General features: G+C 55.2%; 1 protein-coding gene across 3 annotated transcripts in view; it reads right to left on the bottom strand.

Moving 5' to 3' along the window:
* ITPK1 (inositol-tetrakisphosphate 1-kinase) overlaps positions 1–22,584 on the bottom strand; it is a 169,795-nt gene that overhangs the window by 111,015 nt on the left and 36,196 nt on the right. For 2 of the 3 annotated variants that reach the window (XM_026515415.3, XM_026515418.3), the window contains exon 3: positions 19,131–19,155. The exons of the other annotated variant lie outside the window; for it this stretch is intronic. In XM_026515415.3, coding sequence (XP_026371200.1) covers positions 19,131–19,155 — 25 coding nt within the window. The remainder of the gene's footprint in view (positions 1–19,130; positions 19,156–22,584) is intronic. 3 annotated transcript variants of the gene reach the window in all.

Raw genomic sequence — 22,584 nt, 5'->3', positions numbered from 1 at the left:
GAGCATGATGTCTCAAGGCTGGAAACTGGGTCTTGCCAGGAACACTTCCTAAGGCTCCAAAGCTGGGTGCTGCTGTGGAGAGCACGTCCGCACATTTGCTGACCTCAGAAGGCACTTCACAGTTTACAAAGCACCTGAGCCCGCGTTCACCCACCTGCTGCCCGGTTAGACGGTGGGGCAAGTTCGAATAACACCATCATGATGATGAGCCTGGAAGCCACCAAAGAGCCTGAAGCACCGTGACTTGCTCAAGGTCACACAGAGCCGGTCAAGGTCAGAGACAGGACGCACACTCAGGCCAGCCTGACTCCAAAAACACCACGCACGTCCAGCTAGCCAAGTGTGCATTTGCTACGACACACAAATTGCACCGGAGTGAGGTCTGATGTGGGGAGCTGGATGAATTCTCTAGAAATCTGCCCTATTTAAAGAGCATCAAAGGGGGTTGCTTCAAAAAGATCAACAGATTCTCGCAGGCACACACCACCCAGGGGCCAGGCGGGCTCAGATCCCTGAGGCAACTCCACCAGGCTGTCTTCAAGATGAAAGACTAGGAAATAAGCAGACTGAGACGGACAGAAAGTACCCCTGCTTCCTGCGAAGTCAGAGATTCACAGGAGGGGACAGTGAGACAGGACGCCAGAGAGCCCATCATGGGGCCTCAGCTTGTTTCATGGAGAAGAAACCAGAACCCGGCCCAGCTGCATGACAGGCAGTGAGCTCAGGGCTCCTGCTGCCTGGGACTGGGGCCCCCAGAGCCAGCCACCCTGACTGAATGCCCTCTCCTGCCACGAGCACCACACATCTCGGGGACACATGCAGGTACCATCCTGGTCCCTCTCTCCAGGCTTGCTGGCTCTGTGACCCCGAGTTTCTAGTTCAGCAATACACGAATCACCTCAAGAGGCCACAAACAGGTGGGGGAGACTCATGAGCTCTGGACACGCTGTGCTGACAGGAGCCCTCCCCAGCTCCCGCTCCCAGGTTGGGGCAGACGCCAACCCTTCTCTTGCCCCTCTGATGCGGCCCTAGGGTTGTCTGCCTCCCAGGGACATAGGTGGGTGGAGATGGGTTATCTCAGTGTTCCCAGGGGACAACAGAGGGCTTCCTGCCAGGGGCCCAAGTGAACCCCCACTGACAACAAGCATGGAGGGATGAGTCGCTAGTCCCAGTCCTACAAGTGTCTGCCCTCTCAATCACAACCAACTGGACCACAGAAAATGGGCCTGTAGCCTAACGGCCACAGAAGCACCTCGGAGGGCCAGGCAGGAACCTTACAGCTGGGGCGGGGGTGGGAGGGGGCACGCTCTAGCCTAGAAGGGACCGAGGACCTGAGTCCCCCTCCCAACAGCCCAGGGATGGCACCTCTGAGCCACAGGACCCCATGCTGCTCTGCCCCGAGGTCCGCTAAATCACAAAGCAGGGAAGAGGGGGGCACAGGCCCCTCCTTACTGACCCTCCCCACACTCCGCCCTGCTCCAGGCCTGGAGACTGACCTCTGAGGACTGCCAAGACCCTGGACATCCAGCGACACCTGGCCGACGGGAGGCATCAGGAGGAGATCAGAGGGCAAGCAGGCAGCGGGGCTGGGGGATTTAGCCCTCCACTCTCTGCCTGGGCAGGCGCTTCAGCTGCGAGGGCTACAGCCTCCCTGGGACAGGCCCTCGCCCCACCAGCCCTAGGACTAGGCGCTGGGAGCCTCTCCAGCCCCCTCCAGTCCCTTCATCCCGGCCACGCCTCTGCCAGGCGTCCCCACATTAAAGTCACTTCACTGGGGCCACATAGAGGGAGTTCAACAGGGACATGTCTAGATCAACAAACATCGTAGGATCAGAGCCATGGGAAGAAACTTGAGTCAGAGAGATGCGTGTGGAACCGCAGCACAGAGCGGGCAGCGTGGGAACCCTCTCACCAGCGGTGAGGGAGGCTGGAGGGCTCGAAGGCTGGAACAGGCGAGCATCGGCACGGGGGCAGCGGACAGAGCTCGGGAATGGGGGTGACCCTGCTCTGCTGCAAGATACTGAGGACTGGGTCCACGGCAGCCTTGTAAAATTCAGAAGGGGCACAGCAGGTTTTTATGGGAAACCAGGGAGGCTGGGTTAGCATGACAGCAGGGGTGGGGAGGGTGATGGGAAGACAGCGAGCCCCGGCCATGGGGATCAGGCCCACCTGGGTTCAAAGGCCATAGCAGTTACCACTTGCCGGCTCTGTGACCTCAGATGCATCCGTAAGCAACTGACACAGCTGAGCCTCAGTTTCCCCATCTGAGTAATAAAGAGATCCCTCCTTGCAGAGTGAGTCTGAGAACTTGCCAGATAAAGTGAAATCATCCAAGAAAGACAGGGGAACCCAGGCTTGGCAACAACGAGGAATCAGCTCGACGTCATGTGGTCAGAATTCACTGGGACAGTGACCTATATATCCACACTGGAAATTCTCCTCCAAAGCCTGGGCTGGGCCCATTCCATCAGGGAAGCACTAGAGGGCTGCAATCCCACTCCCCCATCCCAAGGGAAGCGGGCATGCAAGCGGTGTTTGATACTCTTTTCAAAAGCTCCCCTTCCAGTCCTCAGTTCCCTGAATATAAGCTGGCAGCTAGTCATGGATCACTAGACATGGATTTTGTGCCAAGCTTTGGAGTAAGTGCTTTGACACTCCATCTCAATTAGTCTTCTCAACCTCAGGGGCAGGTGATGGACAACCCCCTTCCAGGCGAGGAGGCTAAGGCCGAGAGCTACATAACTAGCCCATGGCCATCAATAACTGTGTGACAAAGACTGGTCCCTTGACCACTGCGATGCTTGCTGCCTCTGAGGGAGGTGGAGTTCAGGGTGGGGGGCAGCTGCCCTGCTCTCAGCTATCTGCTACAGCCAGAATTTCTCCTGGGCTAGCAAGCTGTATATATGCGCAAAGAAGAGGAAAGCACCTGCGAGAGCGAGCGGGAGGGGTCCCAGAGAGGGATGCAGCCTGCAGCCCAGCCCTGCTGGCAAGAAGCCTGACCGCAGACCACCCAGGGGCCAGCCACCTCCCCACCTGCACATACTCGCTCCCCTTCTCTGGGTCAGGATGCCCAGGGGCAGGGCTGCAGACGGGCCTCAGCCCCCAGACACAACACCAGAGAGGGGGGTCTGGGACATGAATGAGAAAGAAAGGAGGGGAGGGATGCCTGGGTGGTGCAGGGGGTTAAGTGGCCGTCTCTTGGTTTCAGCTCAGGGAAGGAATGGGGGGAGGGAAGAAAGGGAGGGAGGGAGGGAGGGAGGGAGGAAGGAAGGGAGGGAGGGAGGGAGGGAGGGAGGGAGGGAGGGAGGAAGAGAGAGAGGGTACACGGGAGAGAAACAGATGCTGCCTAAGTAATTGGGTACATTCAAAAATCCAGAAGGACAAACTCCAAAGCAATGGTGCCTTTCCACAGTTCTCTATAATGGTTGGGTTCCCCCCCCCAGAAGTACACATTACTTTTAAAAACTGCGAGAACGATAAACATGATTGATTACGTATATAGCCCAAGAAATAATCACAGACTTGCCCCGATGATATCGGAACCAGATGCTCATGACAACGCTGTAACAGTGATAAGCCTGCACCCCCACAACATCCACCGAGGGAATTCACTAACTCTGGTTCCAGGGAGAATATTATGCGGCCACGAAGAAAACAAGCCTAAGTAGAACATTTTACAAAAGGGGAAACACTAACAATACGGTGAGTGTGTTTGTGGGGAGCAGATCACAAAAGGACAACAATTTTGTTTAAAATACATAAATACATCTTCCGCTTCTACACGCAGAGAAAAAACTCAAAGGACGTTCACGAAGGGTGGTTGATGGTTATCTCCGGACCACCAGTTGCCCTGGAGGCCCTTCTGCACCCTCTTGAAGGACATCTTCAAACCCCTTCTGGAGGGCCAGAGAATCCCACGGGCCAGAGGGGGACAGAGGCGCAGCTCGGGCAGGCAGCCCCTCCATGGAGCTCCAAATAATGGCCCAGCCGGAATTCCCTGGGCTGGGCCTCGGACAGAATGGCTCATGGTCAAGGCCAAGGTCTGCCCTCATCACACCCTGGGACTGTGTCCCCTTCTCCCCAGGATACGCTGGCTGGGCAGAGGCCCTCGTCCCCCTCACATAAATGACAGCACCGAAGCCTCGGAGAGCAAAATAAGGAGGCTAAGGCCCAGGGCTGGCTTGGGGACACCCGGGTCTCATGAAAGTGCGACCCCAAAACTGGTCAGCCTGGAATAGCCAATCAGCACGCAACCTCATCAGGCCCTGGCTAGAGGAAGACCGGGCCTTCTGTTATTAAGTTCCATTATGTGTGCCCCCCACCCCGGCCTGTGAGGCTCCCCTCCCCCCATGCCAGGCTCCCCTCCCCCCCCCATGCCAGGCTCCCCTCCCCCTAGGCCACACTCCTAGGCCATTAGCTCAGTCCCAAAGGCATCCTTTCCCATCCAGGCTTTTGACGATCCTGTCAAAACACTGTAAATAACTTATTTCCACTTGGCAGGGCTTGCAGCAAAAATATCGTCCAGGCGGGGAGAAGCCAGTGAGCCAGGGGCTCCCTCCATGCCAGGAAACCCACACTCCTCCTGCCCAGGGATCCACAGGCCCTCACCCACCGAAGATGGGAGAGACAAAGGGTTGGGGCCAGACTTCTGCCCTGTTAGGAAGCCCGTGCCCCTGTCTAAGACCGCTGGATCATTCTCAGGAACAAGAAAAGTGGTGAGCTGCTGAGCGGTCCTTAATACCCCACAACCCTGCACACCACCCGAAGCCCCCTCTGCTATTCTCAAGCTACCTGTGCACCCCCTAAGGAGGGCCTTCTCCCCTAACGTCGCCCCATCTCATTTGTAGTCTTGTCACCACCTGCTAGATGAGCCTCAAGGAAGTTCTGCCACTTCCCCAGAGCTGCACAGCCACAAAGGGGCAGAGCTGGAATCATCGGCAGACTCTCGGTCCCGGCAGGGAGCCTCCTGGGCACTGGCTTTGCCATGGCCCACCCCTGGGGTCCTGCTGCAGCTCTGCTGCTCCCTTTCGAGGTGCTTCGAGGCAAAGACACTGCATGTGTGAACCTCAGCACTCTCCCCCATCAAGTGGGCACGCTAACAACGGCACCCAGCAAGCAGGGCACAAACAGGGGTCACTGCTGCCGGCTGGGCTGGATGGTAGAAGCCCAGCCCACAGACACCAAGGCATTCTGAAATGATTATGTGGGCATCTCAGAACTCTGAAGCCACCTTACTAGGGGATGACTGCCCAGATGCCTGGGATCCCCACATGTTCCCCCAGGACACCTGATCACCCCCCCACCACACACACACACACACACACACACACACACACACACACACTGGACTGCTGAGCACCTCCAAGTGGCTTTTGCAAAGTGATGAGTGTGCCCTGCTGCACCGCCAAGTCCTGGGACACAGCGCAAGCCGGGATCTCCTTATAGGGTGTGCTCTAAGGCCATCACAGAAAGTTCTGAAAGAGAAATACTGGCAGTCCTGTTACAAAACAGGCCTGTGTAGACGGGGAGCAAGGGGCCCAGAGCAACCAGGTCCCTGAAAGGGCTACCCCGCCTGTCACTTGTACAGGACATCAGAGACCTGGGGGGCGGGGGAAGAGAAGGGGAGATGGGGCTGCGGTGATGCCCCTGGGAGTTCTCGAGATGGGGGCGGGAGGTTGAAGGGGGGGAGAGAGAAAGAGCCAAGTTACAGCCCCAGATTCACAAAATGTGGGGAAACCCATGACATCTCAGCTGTGCACAGTACTCCCGGGACCTCTCCCCAGCCAAGGCCGAGCTAGCACCCCCAGTATGGGGGGCAGGGGCCTCATGTGGCCAGGGTGGGGGGTCAGCACTCTCAGAGGTGATGCCTTCACCCCATCATGGCTGGACTCGGAGATGCAGGAAGAGGAAGTAAATGAGCCTGTGCCCTCGAATGCACCCCGGGCAGGGCAGACTCTGCTCTGATTCCGGACGGCACCACCAACCCGGCGGCACCCGCCCCCGCACAGAGGAGAGGGCCTCGGGCCACCAGAGCCAGGAGGGGACTCTGTGCGCTGGGACGCCGCTGCCCCACAGCAGGAACACCGTCCCTGTCAGCCCCTCTCTAAGCAAACCAGGTGGACCTGACTTACGCGGTAACATTTCCAGCTGCTTTCCTTGGGATAACAAACCGAACAAAGATTCTTTCGTTTTGGCTCGTCTACCCATCTGATCCCTCAACGACGCAGCTCGGTTTGGACATACTGACTTTCACAGGCCCCTAAGGACGGCGTGGTCAACAAGAACAAACCAGTGAATAGTCAGGGGCAGCTCCTTCTGAGAACGTGCTGTGTGCCAGGCCCTGCGCTGCTCTTCAGCGGCACCATGTCCCTGTCACACCCCGAGGCTGGCCCCACTATTACCGCCAGTTTGTAAATGAGGTAACATGCTCACGGGGGTAAGTGCCGCCCCCGAGTGTGCTGGACACCGTTGGCTGCAGCCCAACGCCCATTCTCCTCTTTAGTAACAGAACCCCAAGTTCATAAGAGTGGACAGCATGCCCAGCAGACAGCACTTCCCAGCCTGCTGGCTGCCAGGCATTAGACCAAGGCCAGCACAGGCAGCAGTATAACATGGGACTTCTAAGGAGGTCACCTAATGAGAACAGACTCAGGTGCAAGGTGGGGGTGCCCTACTCCCATACTGCCTTCCTATGACCTGGGATATAATCATAATGGCTGGAGCTCCAGCAGCCACTTTCAGCAAGGAGGTGAGCTTGAGCCCAGAAGCCAGTGTTGCACAGACAGAGAAAAAAGGGTTCTTTACAATTTTTATGGAGCCCCCACACCAGCCCTACATTAGCCTGCATCCAGCTTCTTTGGCACAGAGAGAAGTAAAGATTTTATTTAGGCCACTGTTATTTCCAATCTGCTACTGGCAGCTGGATGCCAATCGTGAAGGCTCCACAAGGAAGCTACAGGTGGAGGGGTGTTGGGAGAATGGGAGTTGGCCGGCAGAGATCCCCCCCCATACAATATCCTTGCATGAGACCCATGGAGACGGTGCTCAGGCCACCACCCTCCTGCTTGTCTTACGTTCTCTGTTTTCACCCACATCGAGACGATGAGTTCCTATTTGTGGCACTGACAAGGTTCTTCAACAGGAAGGAAGGTTCAATCCTCTCCATGGCCCTTACACCCCCTCCTGAGGACTTCAGAGTTGTTTTCCTCCATGGCAGTGAATCCCATTTCCCTGCACGCACCGGCCCCCAGGAAACTCAGAACTACCTGGCACGCCCACAGCCACAGGCTCACCAGTCAGTATTACAGCCCCTCTGCTCCTCGCCTTGGTTTACTCCTTCTTCCCCTTGGGGAAAGAGAGAGTGCAAAGCACACAGAACGCTGGAAGGGAGGAACCTCCTAGACCATAAAATTAACAACAGCAGCTCATTCTTTTCTGAGAGTAGTTAAAATGGCATATTATCTCATAAGTCAGCACTTCATAGGAACGAGGAAAACTATCAAGCTCACCTATACTTTCTGACCTTTCAAAATGGTGCTCCATGAGGGGCGCCTGGCCGGCTCAGCTGGAAGACAGTGCAACTCTTGATCTCGGGGTCGTTGAGTTCAAGCCCCATGCTGGGTTTGGCTATTACTTAAATAAATAAATAAACTCAAAAAAAAGAATGGTACTACATGATATATCTCTGTGTTGCTGAAAAAGAAATGCCAAGATCTCTCAGCCGGCCTCTCCTTTATGCACCATCAAGCACAATTAAGAAACTTCCACAATATACCAGTACATTCTTACTGTATTTCCTCGGTTCAAAGGCACCGTAAGTCAGAACCACCACATTAATTAAGTTCATTAAAAGGTTTTTAAGTAGGTATTGGAGAACAAAAAGGGAAAAAAAAAAAAGGAATGTTAGTATAGGCATACAAAACCAATGGAGAAGTTCATAGTGATTACTTCTAGAGAAGATGATGGGAAACTTAGCCAATTCATATATTTCTGTAATATTTCATTATTTTCCACTGATTTCCAGAGAGTTCTGGATGAGGTGCATCTCTATAAGCCAGAACTCTAGGCTGGCACAGCTTCCAGAAGAACGAGGTGTGGTCTATGGTCCAGAGAAGGGGGAAAGCCCCCACAGTCCGTGATTGCATCATGACATGGGAGCCTCTGTGGGCGGTGGGCTCACGGGAGCCCACATGAGGGAGGGACTCTCTGAGCCTGGGGCATCCAAGGCTTCGGAGAGCTAGTGGCCATGAGCTTGCTCAGACAGATCAGTAAGTGTCAGCCAGATGCACCAGGAGGAGGGCCATGGTGGGCTGCCGGGAGAGGGTGTTTGGGGCACCAGGCCTCGCCACATGGACGCGGGGCATCTGCATGGGGTACTTTGGGGTGCACTTGAGGAAGTGGCACAGGCTGGGTTCCCAGAGTGGGAGGCAACTACCAAGGGCTTCAGGGGCCCCTCCAAGGAACAGGTCTTCACCCTATCCCCCTAGGGCTGCAGCCGAGCTGGGACAAGACGGGGCGTGTCTGAGAAGAGCACTCTGGCAGCTGAACAGCAGACAGACGGGCAGGCCCGGGAGAGAGCTCAAGACACCACAAGAACGGAGTTGTAAGGAAGCGCTGCGCTGGTCTCAGAATGATGCAGAACCAGGAGCGGGGCATGGGGGGGGGGGGCCACACGTGGACTGTGGTGCCAGCCTGCTGGGGTTTCTCTGCCTGTGCTAGCTGAGGGACTGGGGTGAGCGCTCTCGGACTCAGTTTCCTCATCTGTAAAGTAGGGATAACAAAAGTTTATCCATTCAACTGCACTAATAATAGTGCAGACAGTCCCTCATGGCTGTGGGGCTTAAATGAGTTACCACGGGAAAGTGCTTCCAGAAGTTCCCAAACCACAGCAGCCTGTGCTCATGTCTGCTTTGATCCCCTGCCCTGCCCCCTGGTAGCGACCCCTCCTCAGGAGATGCCCAACCCGTTCTCGCAAGGCCTCCCCCTCCCGCCAGGCCCAGGGGCCTCCAGGACCCGCCCCAGCACTGTCCTCCCTCACCTCCCGGAGGCCAGAGACCAGTACAGTGCAGGGCGCAGTCACTGTAATCTCGAGGCAGTGTGGCAAGTCCATCCTTGGGTGACCCCAACCCCCACTTCTAGCACGGAGCCAGGCAAGGCATTTACAATGCAGTAAACCACCATGAGTCCTTGCCGTGGGGGCAGCGCAGGGCTGCGAACAGTCTCCGAGCCACAGGGCCCTGCACATCGTAAGATCTTGATGCCCTAGACTCAGTGACGTCACTTCTAGAAGGCCACCCGAGACAGAACCCGGGACGTGAAGGGACACCCACGGCAACACTGTTCAGAGCAGTAAACCAGAAACCACGAGAACCCGAGGCTCTGGGATGGAAAATGGCTACAGACGCTGGGGATGGCCTGATGACGGGAAAGTGGTACCGCCCCCGGGATGGTCCGTTCCAAGGTGATGAAACAGGTCACACAACCTACAGACACAGAAACACCCCAGATTCACACAGGAAGTAACAAATAGCATATTTTAGGTAAAGGTATACGAAAAGACTAAAAAATAGCCGTTTCGAGGAGCATCTCTGTGCTTATTTATTTGAGAGAGAGAGAGAGAGCACGAGCGGGGGAGGGGCAGAAGGAGAGAGAGAGTGTCTCAAGCAGACTGTGCTGCGTGTGGAGCCCGACGCAGGACGCGATGAGCTGAAACCAAGAGTCGGATGCTTAGCCGACTGTGCCAGCCAGGCGCCCCTGGGCTTTCATTCTTAAGCCCGTCTTTCAGATTTCAAAAACGAGCACGTATTACTTAATGAGGAAAGAATAATGAAGAACTTGTTTACTTGTGGTTTTGTTTAACAAACAAAGGCGCTCAGGGCCTGCCCTGTCCTGTGCGGACAGCTCAGTCCTTAATTCGATCACCCAGTACATGGAGCACACACCGGGGCCAGGCCCTGCACGCCCCAGAGGCAAGAAGTGCTGGTCCAGAAGGAGACCTCAACTCACAGCTCCAGCTGGGCACGGAGGGGGTCTGCTGGGAGAGCAGGGAAGGTGTCATGTCTAACAGCACAAATAAAAACACAACAGCGGAAAGGGCAACGCCAGCTTGTCAGCCAACGACTCAAGCCGCCTGGTGGTCTGTGAGAAGGAGCTGAAGGCATAGCCTGCTCCTCTCAGTGCTGGCTGTGCACCCAGGGCCCGCCCGTCAATCCCCTGTCTCGCCCGGTCACAGCCCCCCCGGAGGTGTCCCCCCAACTGCGCTGGCACGGTGCACCCAGCTGCACTGGGGGCCGGGCTTCAGCAGCTCGGGGCCGGGCACTCTGACCCGCTCCGGACCACGCCCATGGCAACGTGGCCATGCCCACAGCCGGCGGACCACACTTTGAGTAGCAACACCCCGGACGACTTCACCTCTGAGCAACCTCAAAACAGGCAGCGACTTTCAAGGCAGAATCTTTGCTTCTGGCTCTTCCGGTTGCCCTTTCCATCCCTTCCTATTCCCCTCCACTCTCCCTCCCATCTATTCGCTTTTACATGAAGTACATGGAAGGGAGCGGGGCGCAGGAGCCTGGCCTGGTGTGCCGTGGTGCAGAGAGGCCTGGGTCCCACCAGGACACACAGGCGCCCAGCTTCCCTAGCAGGGGTGCTTCCTTTCTTTTTTTTCTTTTTTAAGATTTTATTTCTTTATGTGACAGAGAGACAGCCAGCGAGAGAGGGAACACAGCAGGGGGAGTGGGAGAGGAAGAAGCAGGCTCCCAGCGGAGGAGCCCGATGCGGGACTCGATCCCAGAACGCTGGGATCACGCCCTGAGCCGAAGGCAGACACTTAACAACTGAGCCACCCAGGCGCCCCAGGGGTGCTTTCTGTTTTAATGACAAGCTCCAGTTGACTCAGCGAGTAGAAGGCTGGGTAGAGACACCCCAGAACGGAGACTCACGGGCCTCTGAAGCCACACAGGACTGCCCTGACGCCAGAGACAGTTTCTATTTGCAACAGCGAGCCTAAAAAACTCAAAAGTAAAAATAAACCTGACAGAACGGAAACCATTCAGCATAGACACGGGCAGCACTCAGCACCTCATGGCCATTTTCCCACGTTGGCCACCCAGATGCCATCGCTCCTGAACGGTTCCTAAAAACATGTGAGGAGAGCAGACCCTGATTTACAGAGGGCTCCCCCCACCCCATGGTGACATCACTGTAAAAAATACATAAATTAGTCCAACACTGTTACACATATACCCTAAGTAAATGATTGAGAATGAAAATAATTTTAAAATGTTCTGGAAAAAAAAAAGAAATGCAAACACTTCATTTCAAATAGTAAAAAGCAAAATCTATCTTTAAAAAAGCAATGAGGGGCGCCTGGGTGGCTCAGTCGGCAGAATGGCCGACTCTTGATCCCAGCTCAGCTCTCGATCTCAAGGTTGCCAGTTTAAGTCCCATGTTGGGCTCCACACTGGGCATGGAGCCTACTTTTAAAAAAATTAATAAATTAACTTAAAAAAATACATTAAAAAAGGACATCTGCTAAAATCCACAATAGTTAGAAACCCAAAAGTGTTACTTTGGATGGGGTGGGGTGGAGCAAACAGACCACATTCTTTTTTTTTTTTTTTTTTAAGATTTATTTATTTGAGAGAGGGCAAGCATGAGTGGGCAGAGGGAGAGGGAGAATCCCAGGCCGACTCCACGTGGCCAGGACCCTGAGATCACGACCTGAACCGAAACCAAGAGTCGGATGCTTAACCAACTGCACCACCCAGGAACCCCCAGCCCACAGTCTTCACACCAGACAACGTATCTTTCTAAACAGCACTGTCTCACGTATAGCTGTACCCCACCTCCCCCCACAAACCATGCTGTTCACAACAAAGGATGAGGGACAGTAAACCCGTACTCCTTAAGCTTCTATCAGGTGTCTTCAGTCCTGTGGGGTAAGCGTCCTCTCATTTTAAAGACGACGCAAGTGGGATCACACACAGTCCGAAAACAGACTAATAGGAACTCAAACCCAGGTCGTCTCCGGGCTGCACGGGGTGGGGGTCAAGCACAGCCAAGAACAGCCTGTATCCCAATAATGGACCCAATGACCATGGAAATGTTCTGTACAGTCAATTTCCCAATCCCACGGCCACCTGCCTGGAGGTGCTGGGGTCTGCTGTCAGAGGTCGGGGTCAGAGCCACACTCTGGAACTTTCAGAAGCCCCCACCCACGAGGAGGTGGCTGGACAGTTGCCACGGGCTCCTGAGCTGCACGGAGGTCAGGCCCCCAATAAACACCAAAGCAACCCACATTCCTGCAGCCCCTGACACTCGGCTCCAAAGCGCCCGGCAGAGGGAGCCAATGAAAGGCAGACTGTTCACAGGGGTCCACCCCTCCTGGGCCCCAATCGCCTGGAAATAAAATCCAGGGAGGGCACTGAGACAGGGTTGGTGGCAGAGGGAACCCAGCTGGGGATTAATCATTGGACGCCTCCAACTATGTACCTTTTGAAACAATTTCTGAATCACTAAAAACATTACCCAAGTAACAAATGCATTTTTTAAAGCCCAACAGAGAATTGAGCACCTGTAAGCCTTGGAAAGAGGCACACAACTCAGCCAATGGGTTCTCCCTGGGGCTCTAAGTGAGGAAGCCCGCTCTCTACTGAACTCACCTTGCCTAGATTCAACGCACCTGCGTGAACCAGCCCTCCCTCCCTGGCTGCTCCTCTTCCTGCACCCCCACACCCTACAGCATGGCCAAAATAAGTGAGAAAGCTGGGAAGTGACCCCTCCCTCCCCCTCACCTGTCACCTCCACCCACACCTTACCATCTGTCTCCCCTGCATTCCACAACTGCATTAATTCCAGCCAGACGCCATCATCACCACCACCACCCCAAGCCATGGCCCCAGGCTCCTTCCAGAAGACTCAGCTAATCGTCCCCCACGTGCCCTCCTGCGGGATCTTTCACCATGGCCTCTAACTGGGGCACACACCCCTCCCACACAGAAGCCCTTCAATGCCCTCCAAACCAATGCCACGTGAACAGCTCATGGGCTCTCTTTAGGTCTGGCCCTGCTGCCCTCTCCAACCTGGGCACTTGCCGACTCCTTCAGGGCCAAGGCCCCAGTGCTTCCAAACCACTCACAGTCAACAGACCCCCTTGCCCAGGTTTTGCCCACATGGGCTCCCTGCCTGCAATGACTTTGAAGTCCCTCACTCCCCACCCGCACGCGGGCCTGGTGTATCCTGTATCAAGAAGCATCAACCTCCCTACAAGGCCTTCCTCACCCTTTGCCCAACCGCCCCTCTTAAGTGTCCCCTCCTGTGTCCTCACAGGCCCCCAGCACAGAACAGACAAGCCCCAGAGCACCCTGGGGCTGGCCCATGAGCTCGGGGACAGTCCCCATGGCAGCCCCCACCCAGATGCCCAGCACGCATCCCCCAGCTCTTGCCATCCTTCCATCTCTTTCTCAGTCTTCCCCTTTCTGCTTGATGGTCTCCACCCAACCTCTTTTCCCAAACGGCTTGCCCAGAAGCAGAGCAAACGCACACACAAGGCACTCCAACATCCCCAACGAGCAACATCCTGGAGAAACCCGGGCCAAAGGCCTGCTGCCTGCCCTCACTCTTCTGCAAGCTGGGGAACCTTATTTCCGTCCTCGCCCGCCTGAGAAACAGCAGCTGCTCCAGAGACGGGCTTTCGTCATGTCTGAATTCTCAAGGAATTTGGAAGGAGGACAGTTGATCTCTGCCGGGTAGCTGTACTTCCCACACTTCCGGCTTGCCCCTTTGCATTTTAATGTACAACCGCAGCCCCTCTTCCTACAAACAGCCCTCTCCTTCTCCCCCTGCGCTCTGCAAACACCTGGTAGAAAGCCCCAGAACGTGTGAGGCCGGGGAAGGATGCAAAACACTGTTTCCCGAGGACGCGGAGGCTGGAGGTGGCAGGATGACAGGGTGTGCTGTTCTTTCCTGATCTTCCTCCAACAAATTCAGGGCTGCCCTAGCAAGGGGTGGTAGGGTCCAGGGACAGAGAAACTCCCAGGCTCCCCCCTCCAGTCCTTCCCCCAGGTCAGGTCAGAGCGGAAAATGCTCCCCAGGGGACACCATCCTGCAGGACTGATGCGAGCTTCCTGCTCGGCCCTCAGCAGAGCCCCAGGCCCATGTCCCATGCCCCCCAGGCCACAGGTGACCCAAGTGGCCAACACATGTCTGCTCCCAACAAAAGCTCCCTGGGTGGAGGGACAGTGATGGCTGTGCCGTGGTCAGCACTTGGTCGTTTCTAGCATCTCTGTGTTGCAGGAGCAGGAGCACAAGGGCCTGGGGAGCAGGCAAAGCCCTGGCCGGGACCGTGGGCTTGAACCTGCCTCTCGGCCTGGCTCTGCCAGGTGGACGAGGCTTATAGCCACCAGCCAGGGTCACCCTGCCTCCTCAGGTGAGCCTTCCTGACTGAACAATCTCTTCCAGACTGCCGACAGCGGAAGGCCCCTGGCTTTGGCCCGTGTGAGTCCCCAGCACCTGAGGCCTGGTACACAGCAGGCCTCCAGGAAAGATCTGCTGAGTGCCGCTGCAGAGAGAGCCCGGTCTACCCAACCCACACCTGCTGGCCACCAGGGGCCCCTCCTCTCAATGGCTAAGCAAGGCCTGAAATGGTGAGTCGGGGGTCTGCGTGTCCAGCATCCTCCGTACAGGAACGCCAAGGAAGAAACTGAAGCAAACGGCTATGGGCGACCATCAGTCACCACAGGCAGCCCATGCGGACAAAGGAATGTGCTCCACTCTCCCCTTGTCTTCCTGCCTGAGCCCCAACATTACACACGAGGCAAGACTTCCACTCCTCCTGGCCCTCCTGGACTTGGGGCTTCTCACACTGCACGAACAGAGAGAGAACGGCAGGTCCTCCTTATCAGAGCGTCACCTGGCCTCACAGACCGAGGTTAGGGGAGGCCAGTCGGCCTGCAGACAGGCCCACTGCCAAGGCCCTTCTGGGTCTCAGTGGATGCACAGCCCAAGTGCGGCCTCTGGACGGACTGGGAGCCAGGCCACTGCCCCCTCCAAGACGGTACCTGCCTCAGAGCCCAGTTCTGAGAAGTCAGTGGGGTTATGTTCAAAAGCAGCGGCCTTCACACCAAAGCCCCCAGAATAAATGTTTAAAGCTATGTATCTATTTGTACATTTGCAAGATGACATCTAAAATTTCTCACGGTAAGTTTAAATACTTGTAGAGGATGTAATTTCCAACATACTATAAATATTAACATTTCAAAATAAAACTGTTACTGTTTCTCTTTTAAATGGATCCAATGGAATCTAAATACCATTGCGATTTGAGACCCACCATCATCCATCCTAAAAGTACAGAATCTGGTTCTTCCTAAACACTTGGAAACTTAAAAAGTTCCTTTTGCCTCCTCAAATTCCAATTTCCAACCCACATTCCTCGGTGTATTTCATGTTTAAAGGCCTTTCACTGATTAGACTATTAAGCTATGCAGGAAAAACATATATATACATATATAAGTATATAAATGCTTTAATTTTTTTATTTCGTGTGACCATCCAGCTCTGTCAGAAATTTTCCTCTGGACTAAATTATTATTACAATTACTGTTAGTACATAATTGATCCGTATAACAGAAACATTACAAACTGCACACGGAATAAACACAAAACATCAAATCTCATTAGAAATACGTCTCCGGAGAGAGACGAGCGGGAATTTTTCAGAAGTATTTCACGTATCCACAGATGAAGGGAGAGCTCGCTGTCAGTTGTATTTTTCAATGTTTATAGATTCAAGTGCTGAGACCACTTCTTCGAACAAATAAAAAGATGGAAAGATATTTACAGAGCAAATTCTCCGAATTCCTTTAAAATGACATGCCAAGAATTACAGTAATTGTTATCAAAAATCATTTTTCATGTTCTATCAGCTGACAACGCATCAGGTCCTCTCGCAGTGCTGCTGCTGCAAGAGAAGCCTTACGTGCCCACGGACCACAGTGACCAGCCGGCTGCAAGGCCTCGGCGGGTTTCATGCCCCTCGGTCCCATGGGTCACATCTGCCTTGGACAATGGAAAGAACAAGCTTTCTGTGTGCCAGGCATTGGCATCAACTGTCTTACCCAAATTAACTCAATTAGGCCTCACATGATCCCAGGCGATAGGCACAACTATTATCCCCACTTTACAGCTGGGGAAACTGAGGCTCCAGGTGGTTAGGCAACTGGCCCGAGGTCACACAGCCAAAAAGGTGAGCCCAGGTGATCCTGACCATCACTGCTGCACGTACTGGCTCTGCAGAGATGGGAAGAGGGGAGGGCCGCTGCAGAAAGGATGCCAGGAAGGACAGCTGACAAACTCCTTCCCAAGCACGTGTGCTGCGGGGACGGGCACGGGACGGAGCTGAGGAGCTGCAAGGTTTGCTTTCTGCAGTGTGCTCCCACCTCCCCGTGGAGAGGTTTCCCACGGATGCTTCCTGCACGTGAATGGCGTCGGGGCCCGGCACACCACCGTCCCCAGTAGACGTTATCACTCACGTTGTTACTACCGCCATTCACCAGCAGCAAGAGAACTCACTCCCCTGACATGAGTACCCCGTGGGACCCTATCAGCACTTTATAGTCTTGGCTCCTTTTTTAAATAGTAGCCAGACCAGGGGTGCCTGGGTGGCTCGGTCGGTTAGTTGAGGCTCAGGTCATGATCTCAGGGTTCTGAGATCGAGCCCCGAGTTGGACTCTGCGCTCAGTCGGGGGTCTGCTTGAAGACTCTGCCCCCCCCCCCCGACTCACACTCGAGAGTGTGAGCTCTCTCTCTGTCTCTCGGTCTCTCTGAAATAAATAAATAAATCTTAAAAAAAAAAAAAAAATAGTAGCCAAAGCCCAGGTGATAACAGCCCTGGAAACATTTAGTAAATGGAACACGTAGCAAAACTAACGTGCCAAGAAGCCCCGGTTAGCAGAAAAACCATGGGCTCTGGAGACACACCAACCCACAATCAAACCCTGAGGCTACCACTTACCGGCCGAGTTCCCCAAGGGACATCCTGAGTCTCTGTTTCCTCATCTCTACAATGGGCATGAAAACACTACTCCTGTCCCTGGGTGGCTGCACAACAAGGGACAATGCCACTGGGGCACGGGACACAAGAAGTGCCAGGCGCTGGCTGGTGGAACGCTCACTCTCCTCCCCTTCAGTCACTGACACCTTGTGTGTGAGAAGCACCCAGCCCTGGCATTCAGCGGCCCACCAGCCCAGGCATCCGGCCCACAGAGGCCTGGCGGATTCTGAAACACCAGCCAAGTGTCTTGGCTTCCAAATTTTGCAAAGAGTCCTTCTCTGCATCTTGAAATTCCAAGTTCTCCAAACACCGGGGGACGCCCGGAGGAGGTGCTGAGAGAGCATCGCGGTGGCTTTTATTTTTAGATACTGGTGTGGAAAGCATCCAGTTTGGCTTCTCTCTGGTCCCCAGCCACCACTTCCTCCCCGAAGTCATCACCAAAGTGAACAGCAGATACCTCAAGGAAGAGTTTGCAACTCTTCTTCTGCCTGGTAAATTCTAGAACAATGGCTCCGAGTCTCCCGTTCCACCCCGGACTAAGTGGATTAAAGGTTTTAGTCTAAATCTTCCCAGGAAGCCATGTAAAGCAAACACGCTGCCCCCAGGTTGTCCTCACATCCTGAAACTCCGAGGCCCTCTCCCCTCCTCTCCACTCCCCTCCCCTCCCCTCCCCTTCCCTCCACTTCCCTCCCTCCTGTGACAGGGGTAGGAGCATCTCACGGTGTTAGTCTGGGGTCTTCTAGAATGGGAATCAGGTATTGGGGGAAGGGCACGTTTCTTCCCTTTTTAAGTAACATGCTTGCTGGTGAGCACATGAACTCACTTCCTCTAAAAAAAACTGCTCCCCACAGAAATTTCTGCGCGAACCCTGACAAGCACTGTAGCTAACCTCACGGAAGATTAAGAATCCTCCCAGCAGCCACTACCAATCAATCAGATATGGCCCCGAAAGCACATGTACGTCTTAGCCAATCCTGAATTCCGACTTCCCCCTTTGAATGTATAAGAAATTAAGGTCCACAAAAATAAAATAAAATAAAATTCAACAAGGTAATAAAAAAAAAAAAAAAAAAAGAAATTAAGGTCCACAGAAAGACTCCGTGCGGATCACGCAACTCTGCGGAGCCAAAACGAGCCTGGATGAAAAATCAACGGCCAATAAGGGACTTCCAGAAACTACCCCCTCCCCCAAAACCAACCTCAGCCTCCAGCTGACAAGTTCAACCAGCTACAAGGAGGGAGACCAGAGGAAGAATTAATTCGGCTGCCCTCCACCAAAGGCTTCCAGACAGAGAAAACCAGTCCCACCCCACCAACACTCCCATGGCTGCTATCAGAGTATGTACATCTATTTTGGGGAGACAGAGCACACCCCAGGCCCTGGGAGGTCTTCTCTTTCCATTCATCCTTCCTTCACCAGACAATGAGCACCTGACCCAAGTGTGTCCCAGGGTGAGGCAGCACAGGGGTCAGGAGCCTCCCCCCCGCCGCCCCGACTCAGTCCACTCACTCTCTAGGAGCCAGGGGCTCGTAGGGAAGATCAGATGTGACCGACCGAGAGCAGGGAGGGGATGTGCCTGACCTAGGGGTGTGGGGAGAGAAGGACAGGGGAGCAAGAGTCATCTTGGAGATGATACCACTTACAAGAATGGTCCGAGAAAGGAGAGGGCTCACCCCTAGAGGGCCGAGTAGCCAAGGCAGGGGCTCAGGGGGCTCGTGTTCCCTCGGCAGAGACACAGGGCAGATACAGACAAACCGTGGGGGTAAGAGGACCCCAGACACCTGGTTGGGTGGCCATGCTCCCGCACCCTGCCTACCCCCACCCCCACCCAGAGCCACCTCTCCCCCTGCCAGCTCCTTCCACGGATAAAGCCATTGCAACTCCACAAACCCCAGAGACCACCAACCACAACCCACGTCCTGCCAGGGCAGAAATCACCAAGACTCCACACAGGGAGAGGTTAAACATGAGAAGCAAGGGAAGGTGCTCAGGCACCCAGACTCTTGCGGGAGAGGAGGAAAGGGGAGCCCCGAAAGGCCCACCCACATGAAAAATGGGGAGGGTGCGGTCTGTACTCACCTGCACCACTTCTATCCCTCGCTTCCTGTGGAGAGAAACAAAGAAAACAAAGGTTACTCAAGCAGTCAGGAAGCATCCTTCCAGAACATTCACGACAGCCAGCTGAAGGCAGGAGGGTGGGGAGAGCCCGTGGCTGCACCTCTCAAACACAGTCCCCAGACAGCCCCATTAGCAAAGGGAAGGTTTGTGAACTCCTAGTCAGTCCTCAAAGCCACCTCCTGGCAGAGAGTCGTTTCCCAGACGGACTTGGCTGTCGTTCTACAAAGACCCCAAGTTTGCTGGTTTTCCTCACAGCCAGCTGTCTCCCTCTCCAATCTCAGGGCCAGCCTGGATCACCCCAGGATGCTCCCCTCCACCAGATTTACCACCAACGGCCTGACCTTCCTTCCTTGATTCAATCACTTCCCATAGCTCCCCATTTCCTCCGATATCTGGTCTAACACCTTGGCCTGGCCTTCCAGGTCTGCCTCAGTCCATCCGCTCTCCCATGCTGCAGGACGCCCCAAAACCCTTCAGCCCTGCTCAGCTCAGTCCGCGCAATCCTGGCCATCTCTAGCCCCACTGACACCCAACGCACCCTCTGAGCCCGGGTCAACCATCACGGGCCTCACCCATATTGCTGCCAGCCTGGACCCTGCCTCCTCCAGCCCTCACCCACCATCCCATGGCCACTGTTCTCCTACACACATGCCCTAACCCACCCCGCCCCCTACAGACAGGGCCAGAGTCTCCGAGGAACACACAAAGGCCCCCTGCAACTCACCCACCTTTACCCCCCCCACACCCCAAGCCACTTCTCCAAGCCTTGGTCCACACGTTCCATCCCAGCCTTTCGGATGTGGTACAGACAGAAGCTCTCCCAGGAAATCTTCCCCCTGACCCACGACACCCTCGCCCCACCCACCTACTCAGAGCCAGAATACTCCTGAGAACCTGGGGCCACCACCATCCCGGCCCTTCGTTTCCTGGGGCAGGATGCTGGGGAAGGCACAGGGGTCTGTGTGGAATGCCAATGGCACGCCCATGGCCATGCCCAGGTGCATTTTCCTGGGAAGAAAGGCCAGGCCCCCCACAGGTGCTCAGAGGAGGCTGTACGAGGCAAAGCTGGAAATTAGAGCAGGGACTATGGCAGGTTCGATGGCTGTGTGTACCGTGTGCCTACTTACGGCGCCCACCTGGCATACAGACACTCCCTAAATGTAAATACATAAACGTTCAGCTCAGGTTCCAGTGCCCACCTGGCCCAGCACTGGGACACACCAAAGGCAAGAGCCATCACTCAGGCCCTGGAGGGGCTCACGGTCTCGGGGAGGAGGTGGGCACAAAGCCCCCTAGGCACCGTCACCATCCCCTCACACAACACAGCGGAGGCAATGTGACGCCTACCAATCCTACGTTTGTTGGTTAGCTCATCCGAGTGTTTCCCAACACCGCCTGAGAGCCGGCACCCAGCGGAACCTCGAAAGGAAACCGCTACATGAGACAGCAAGACCGAGAGACCAGTTCGCACTGCGGGATATGCTGAGCCAGCCTTCCCCTCAACCCCCAACACCCCAACGCAGCCCCGGGCCCCGAGGAACCCAACGAAAACCACACTGGGGTCCCCATCATCACACAGCTTCTGCACAGTTCCAGAACAAATGATGGCCAATACCCGCTGGCTTCCATGACGTCATGAGGGGAGAGACTGGGCACCAGCACCCACAGCAGGGACACCTCAGAGCCTCAGCCTCACCCCCACATTGTCCTGCTCCACCTGAGCACAGTGACAGTGCCCGGGCCATGGCCACTTGACTCGTGACTGGGACTAGCCAGGCTGGGTTCAGAGGGACTCCTCACTTTGCCCCTGGCCCTGCTCCAGGACAGAAATCTTTTTTTTTTTTTTTAAGATTTTTTATGTATTTATTCGACAGAGACAGAGATAGCCAGCGAGAGAGGGAACACGAGCAGGGGGAGTGGGAGAGGAAGAAGCAGGCTCATAGCGGAGGAGCCTGATGTGGGGCTCGATCCCAGAACGCCGGGATCACACCCTGAGCCGAAGGCAGACGCTTAACCGCTGTGCCACCCAGGCGCCCCCAGGACAGAAATCTTCAACAGCTGAGGGAACAGCCCCTCGGGGAGTCCCAAAGGACAAGACTTGGGGCCACACCACGAGAAGGACAGATGGCACCGAAGGGGACAGCGGGCGTGTGTGGACATGACCCACACCAGGCGGAAAGGGCCTCCACTGGGCTGTCGCCAGGCCCTGGGTTTCCCCTTTGAGTTAATCCTCATGGCATCACGATTATCCCAGCGTGTGGCTCGCATCTCCTTCCGAGGCCCACTGCAGTCACTTCCAATCCGCCCGCATCTGACACCGCCCCAGTCAGCCCTCCCTCCCCCAGTCCTAAAACACAAACCGGACTCTAACTCTGAAAACACGGGAGCCCCGTAACATAAAAAAACAACAACAAGTCATTGTGAGAACAGGCAGGCTGAAAATCTTAAGTGGGACTGAGCTTCCAGGAGCCAGACCAGTTCCTCTGTAGCTCGGAGCTCCAAGAACACGATCTATTTCGACTCTGGCAGAAAAGAGGGGGGCTCCCCTTTGAGCCTACATCAGGCCACACGAGAGACACCCTCACGTCCAGGGCAGCTAAGGAGCGCTGGGTGCTCTCTGCCTGCCAACGCCTTCCGCAGCCCCAGCAGGGAGGGGCAGGGATGACCCATTCCTCGAATGAGCAAGCAGAGGCCAGGCAACCCCAGAAGTGTGGGCGCCAGCTCTGCAGCCGGGTGGTAACCAGCAGGCACAGCGGGGCTGGCAGGGGAGGCATGGAGGACGACCAGCCTGGTCTCCGTGCCGCAGGGCTTCGGTGTAAGGGGAGAGACGAGGAGAGGGGCAGGCAGGAAGCCCCACGCCCCTCTGTGGAGGGACCCCACGCACCACTGCAGCCCACTCAGCAAAGGAGAACGCAAACCTGCTGGGGCTCATTTCTTCCTCTGACACTCCTGCGGGACCAACAGACCAACCACCCTCACTTCCCAAGCAGCAGGCTCCTGAAATTCCGAAAGTCCGGAAACTGGTTCGTGACACCCAGGGGGAGGAGGGAGGAGAAGGTAAGCCAGAGAACTCACTGTCCAGCGATTAACTGTTCCTCCTGAAAAGCCCAGCGCCACCATCCCACCCCACAGACGTCCTCACATGCACAGTGTTTCAGGCTGTTAACTGACAGGGAAAGACCGGCAGCAACTTAAAGACCCCAAGAGGGACCCTTAACAAACCACACTCAGTCAGAGAAATACTAGGCAATAAGTAAAAAGAACAAGGAAACCCTCCACGTACCCAGAGGCTTTACCGCCAAGACAACACCACTACGTGCAAACGCAAGGTGTAAAGCTCTGTGTGTTGCCTACAACGGCCGGGGTTAAGAAGAGCATCTACCGGCACAAGAATGCCGGCTTGCACACATCCAGA

The sequence above is a fragment of the Ursus arctos genome, unplaced genomic scaffold, assembly GCF_023065955.2.
Source record: "Ursus arctos isolate Adak ecotype North America unplaced genomic scaffold, UrsArc2.0 scaffold_25, whole genome shotgun sequence".
In the NCBI taxonomy this organism is placed as follows: Eukaryota; Metazoa; Chordata; class Mammalia; order Carnivora; family Ursidae; genus Ursus; species Ursus arctos.
Note: the sequence above shows the minus strand (reverse complement) of the source record. Positions and strands in the feature narration are given on the sequence as shown.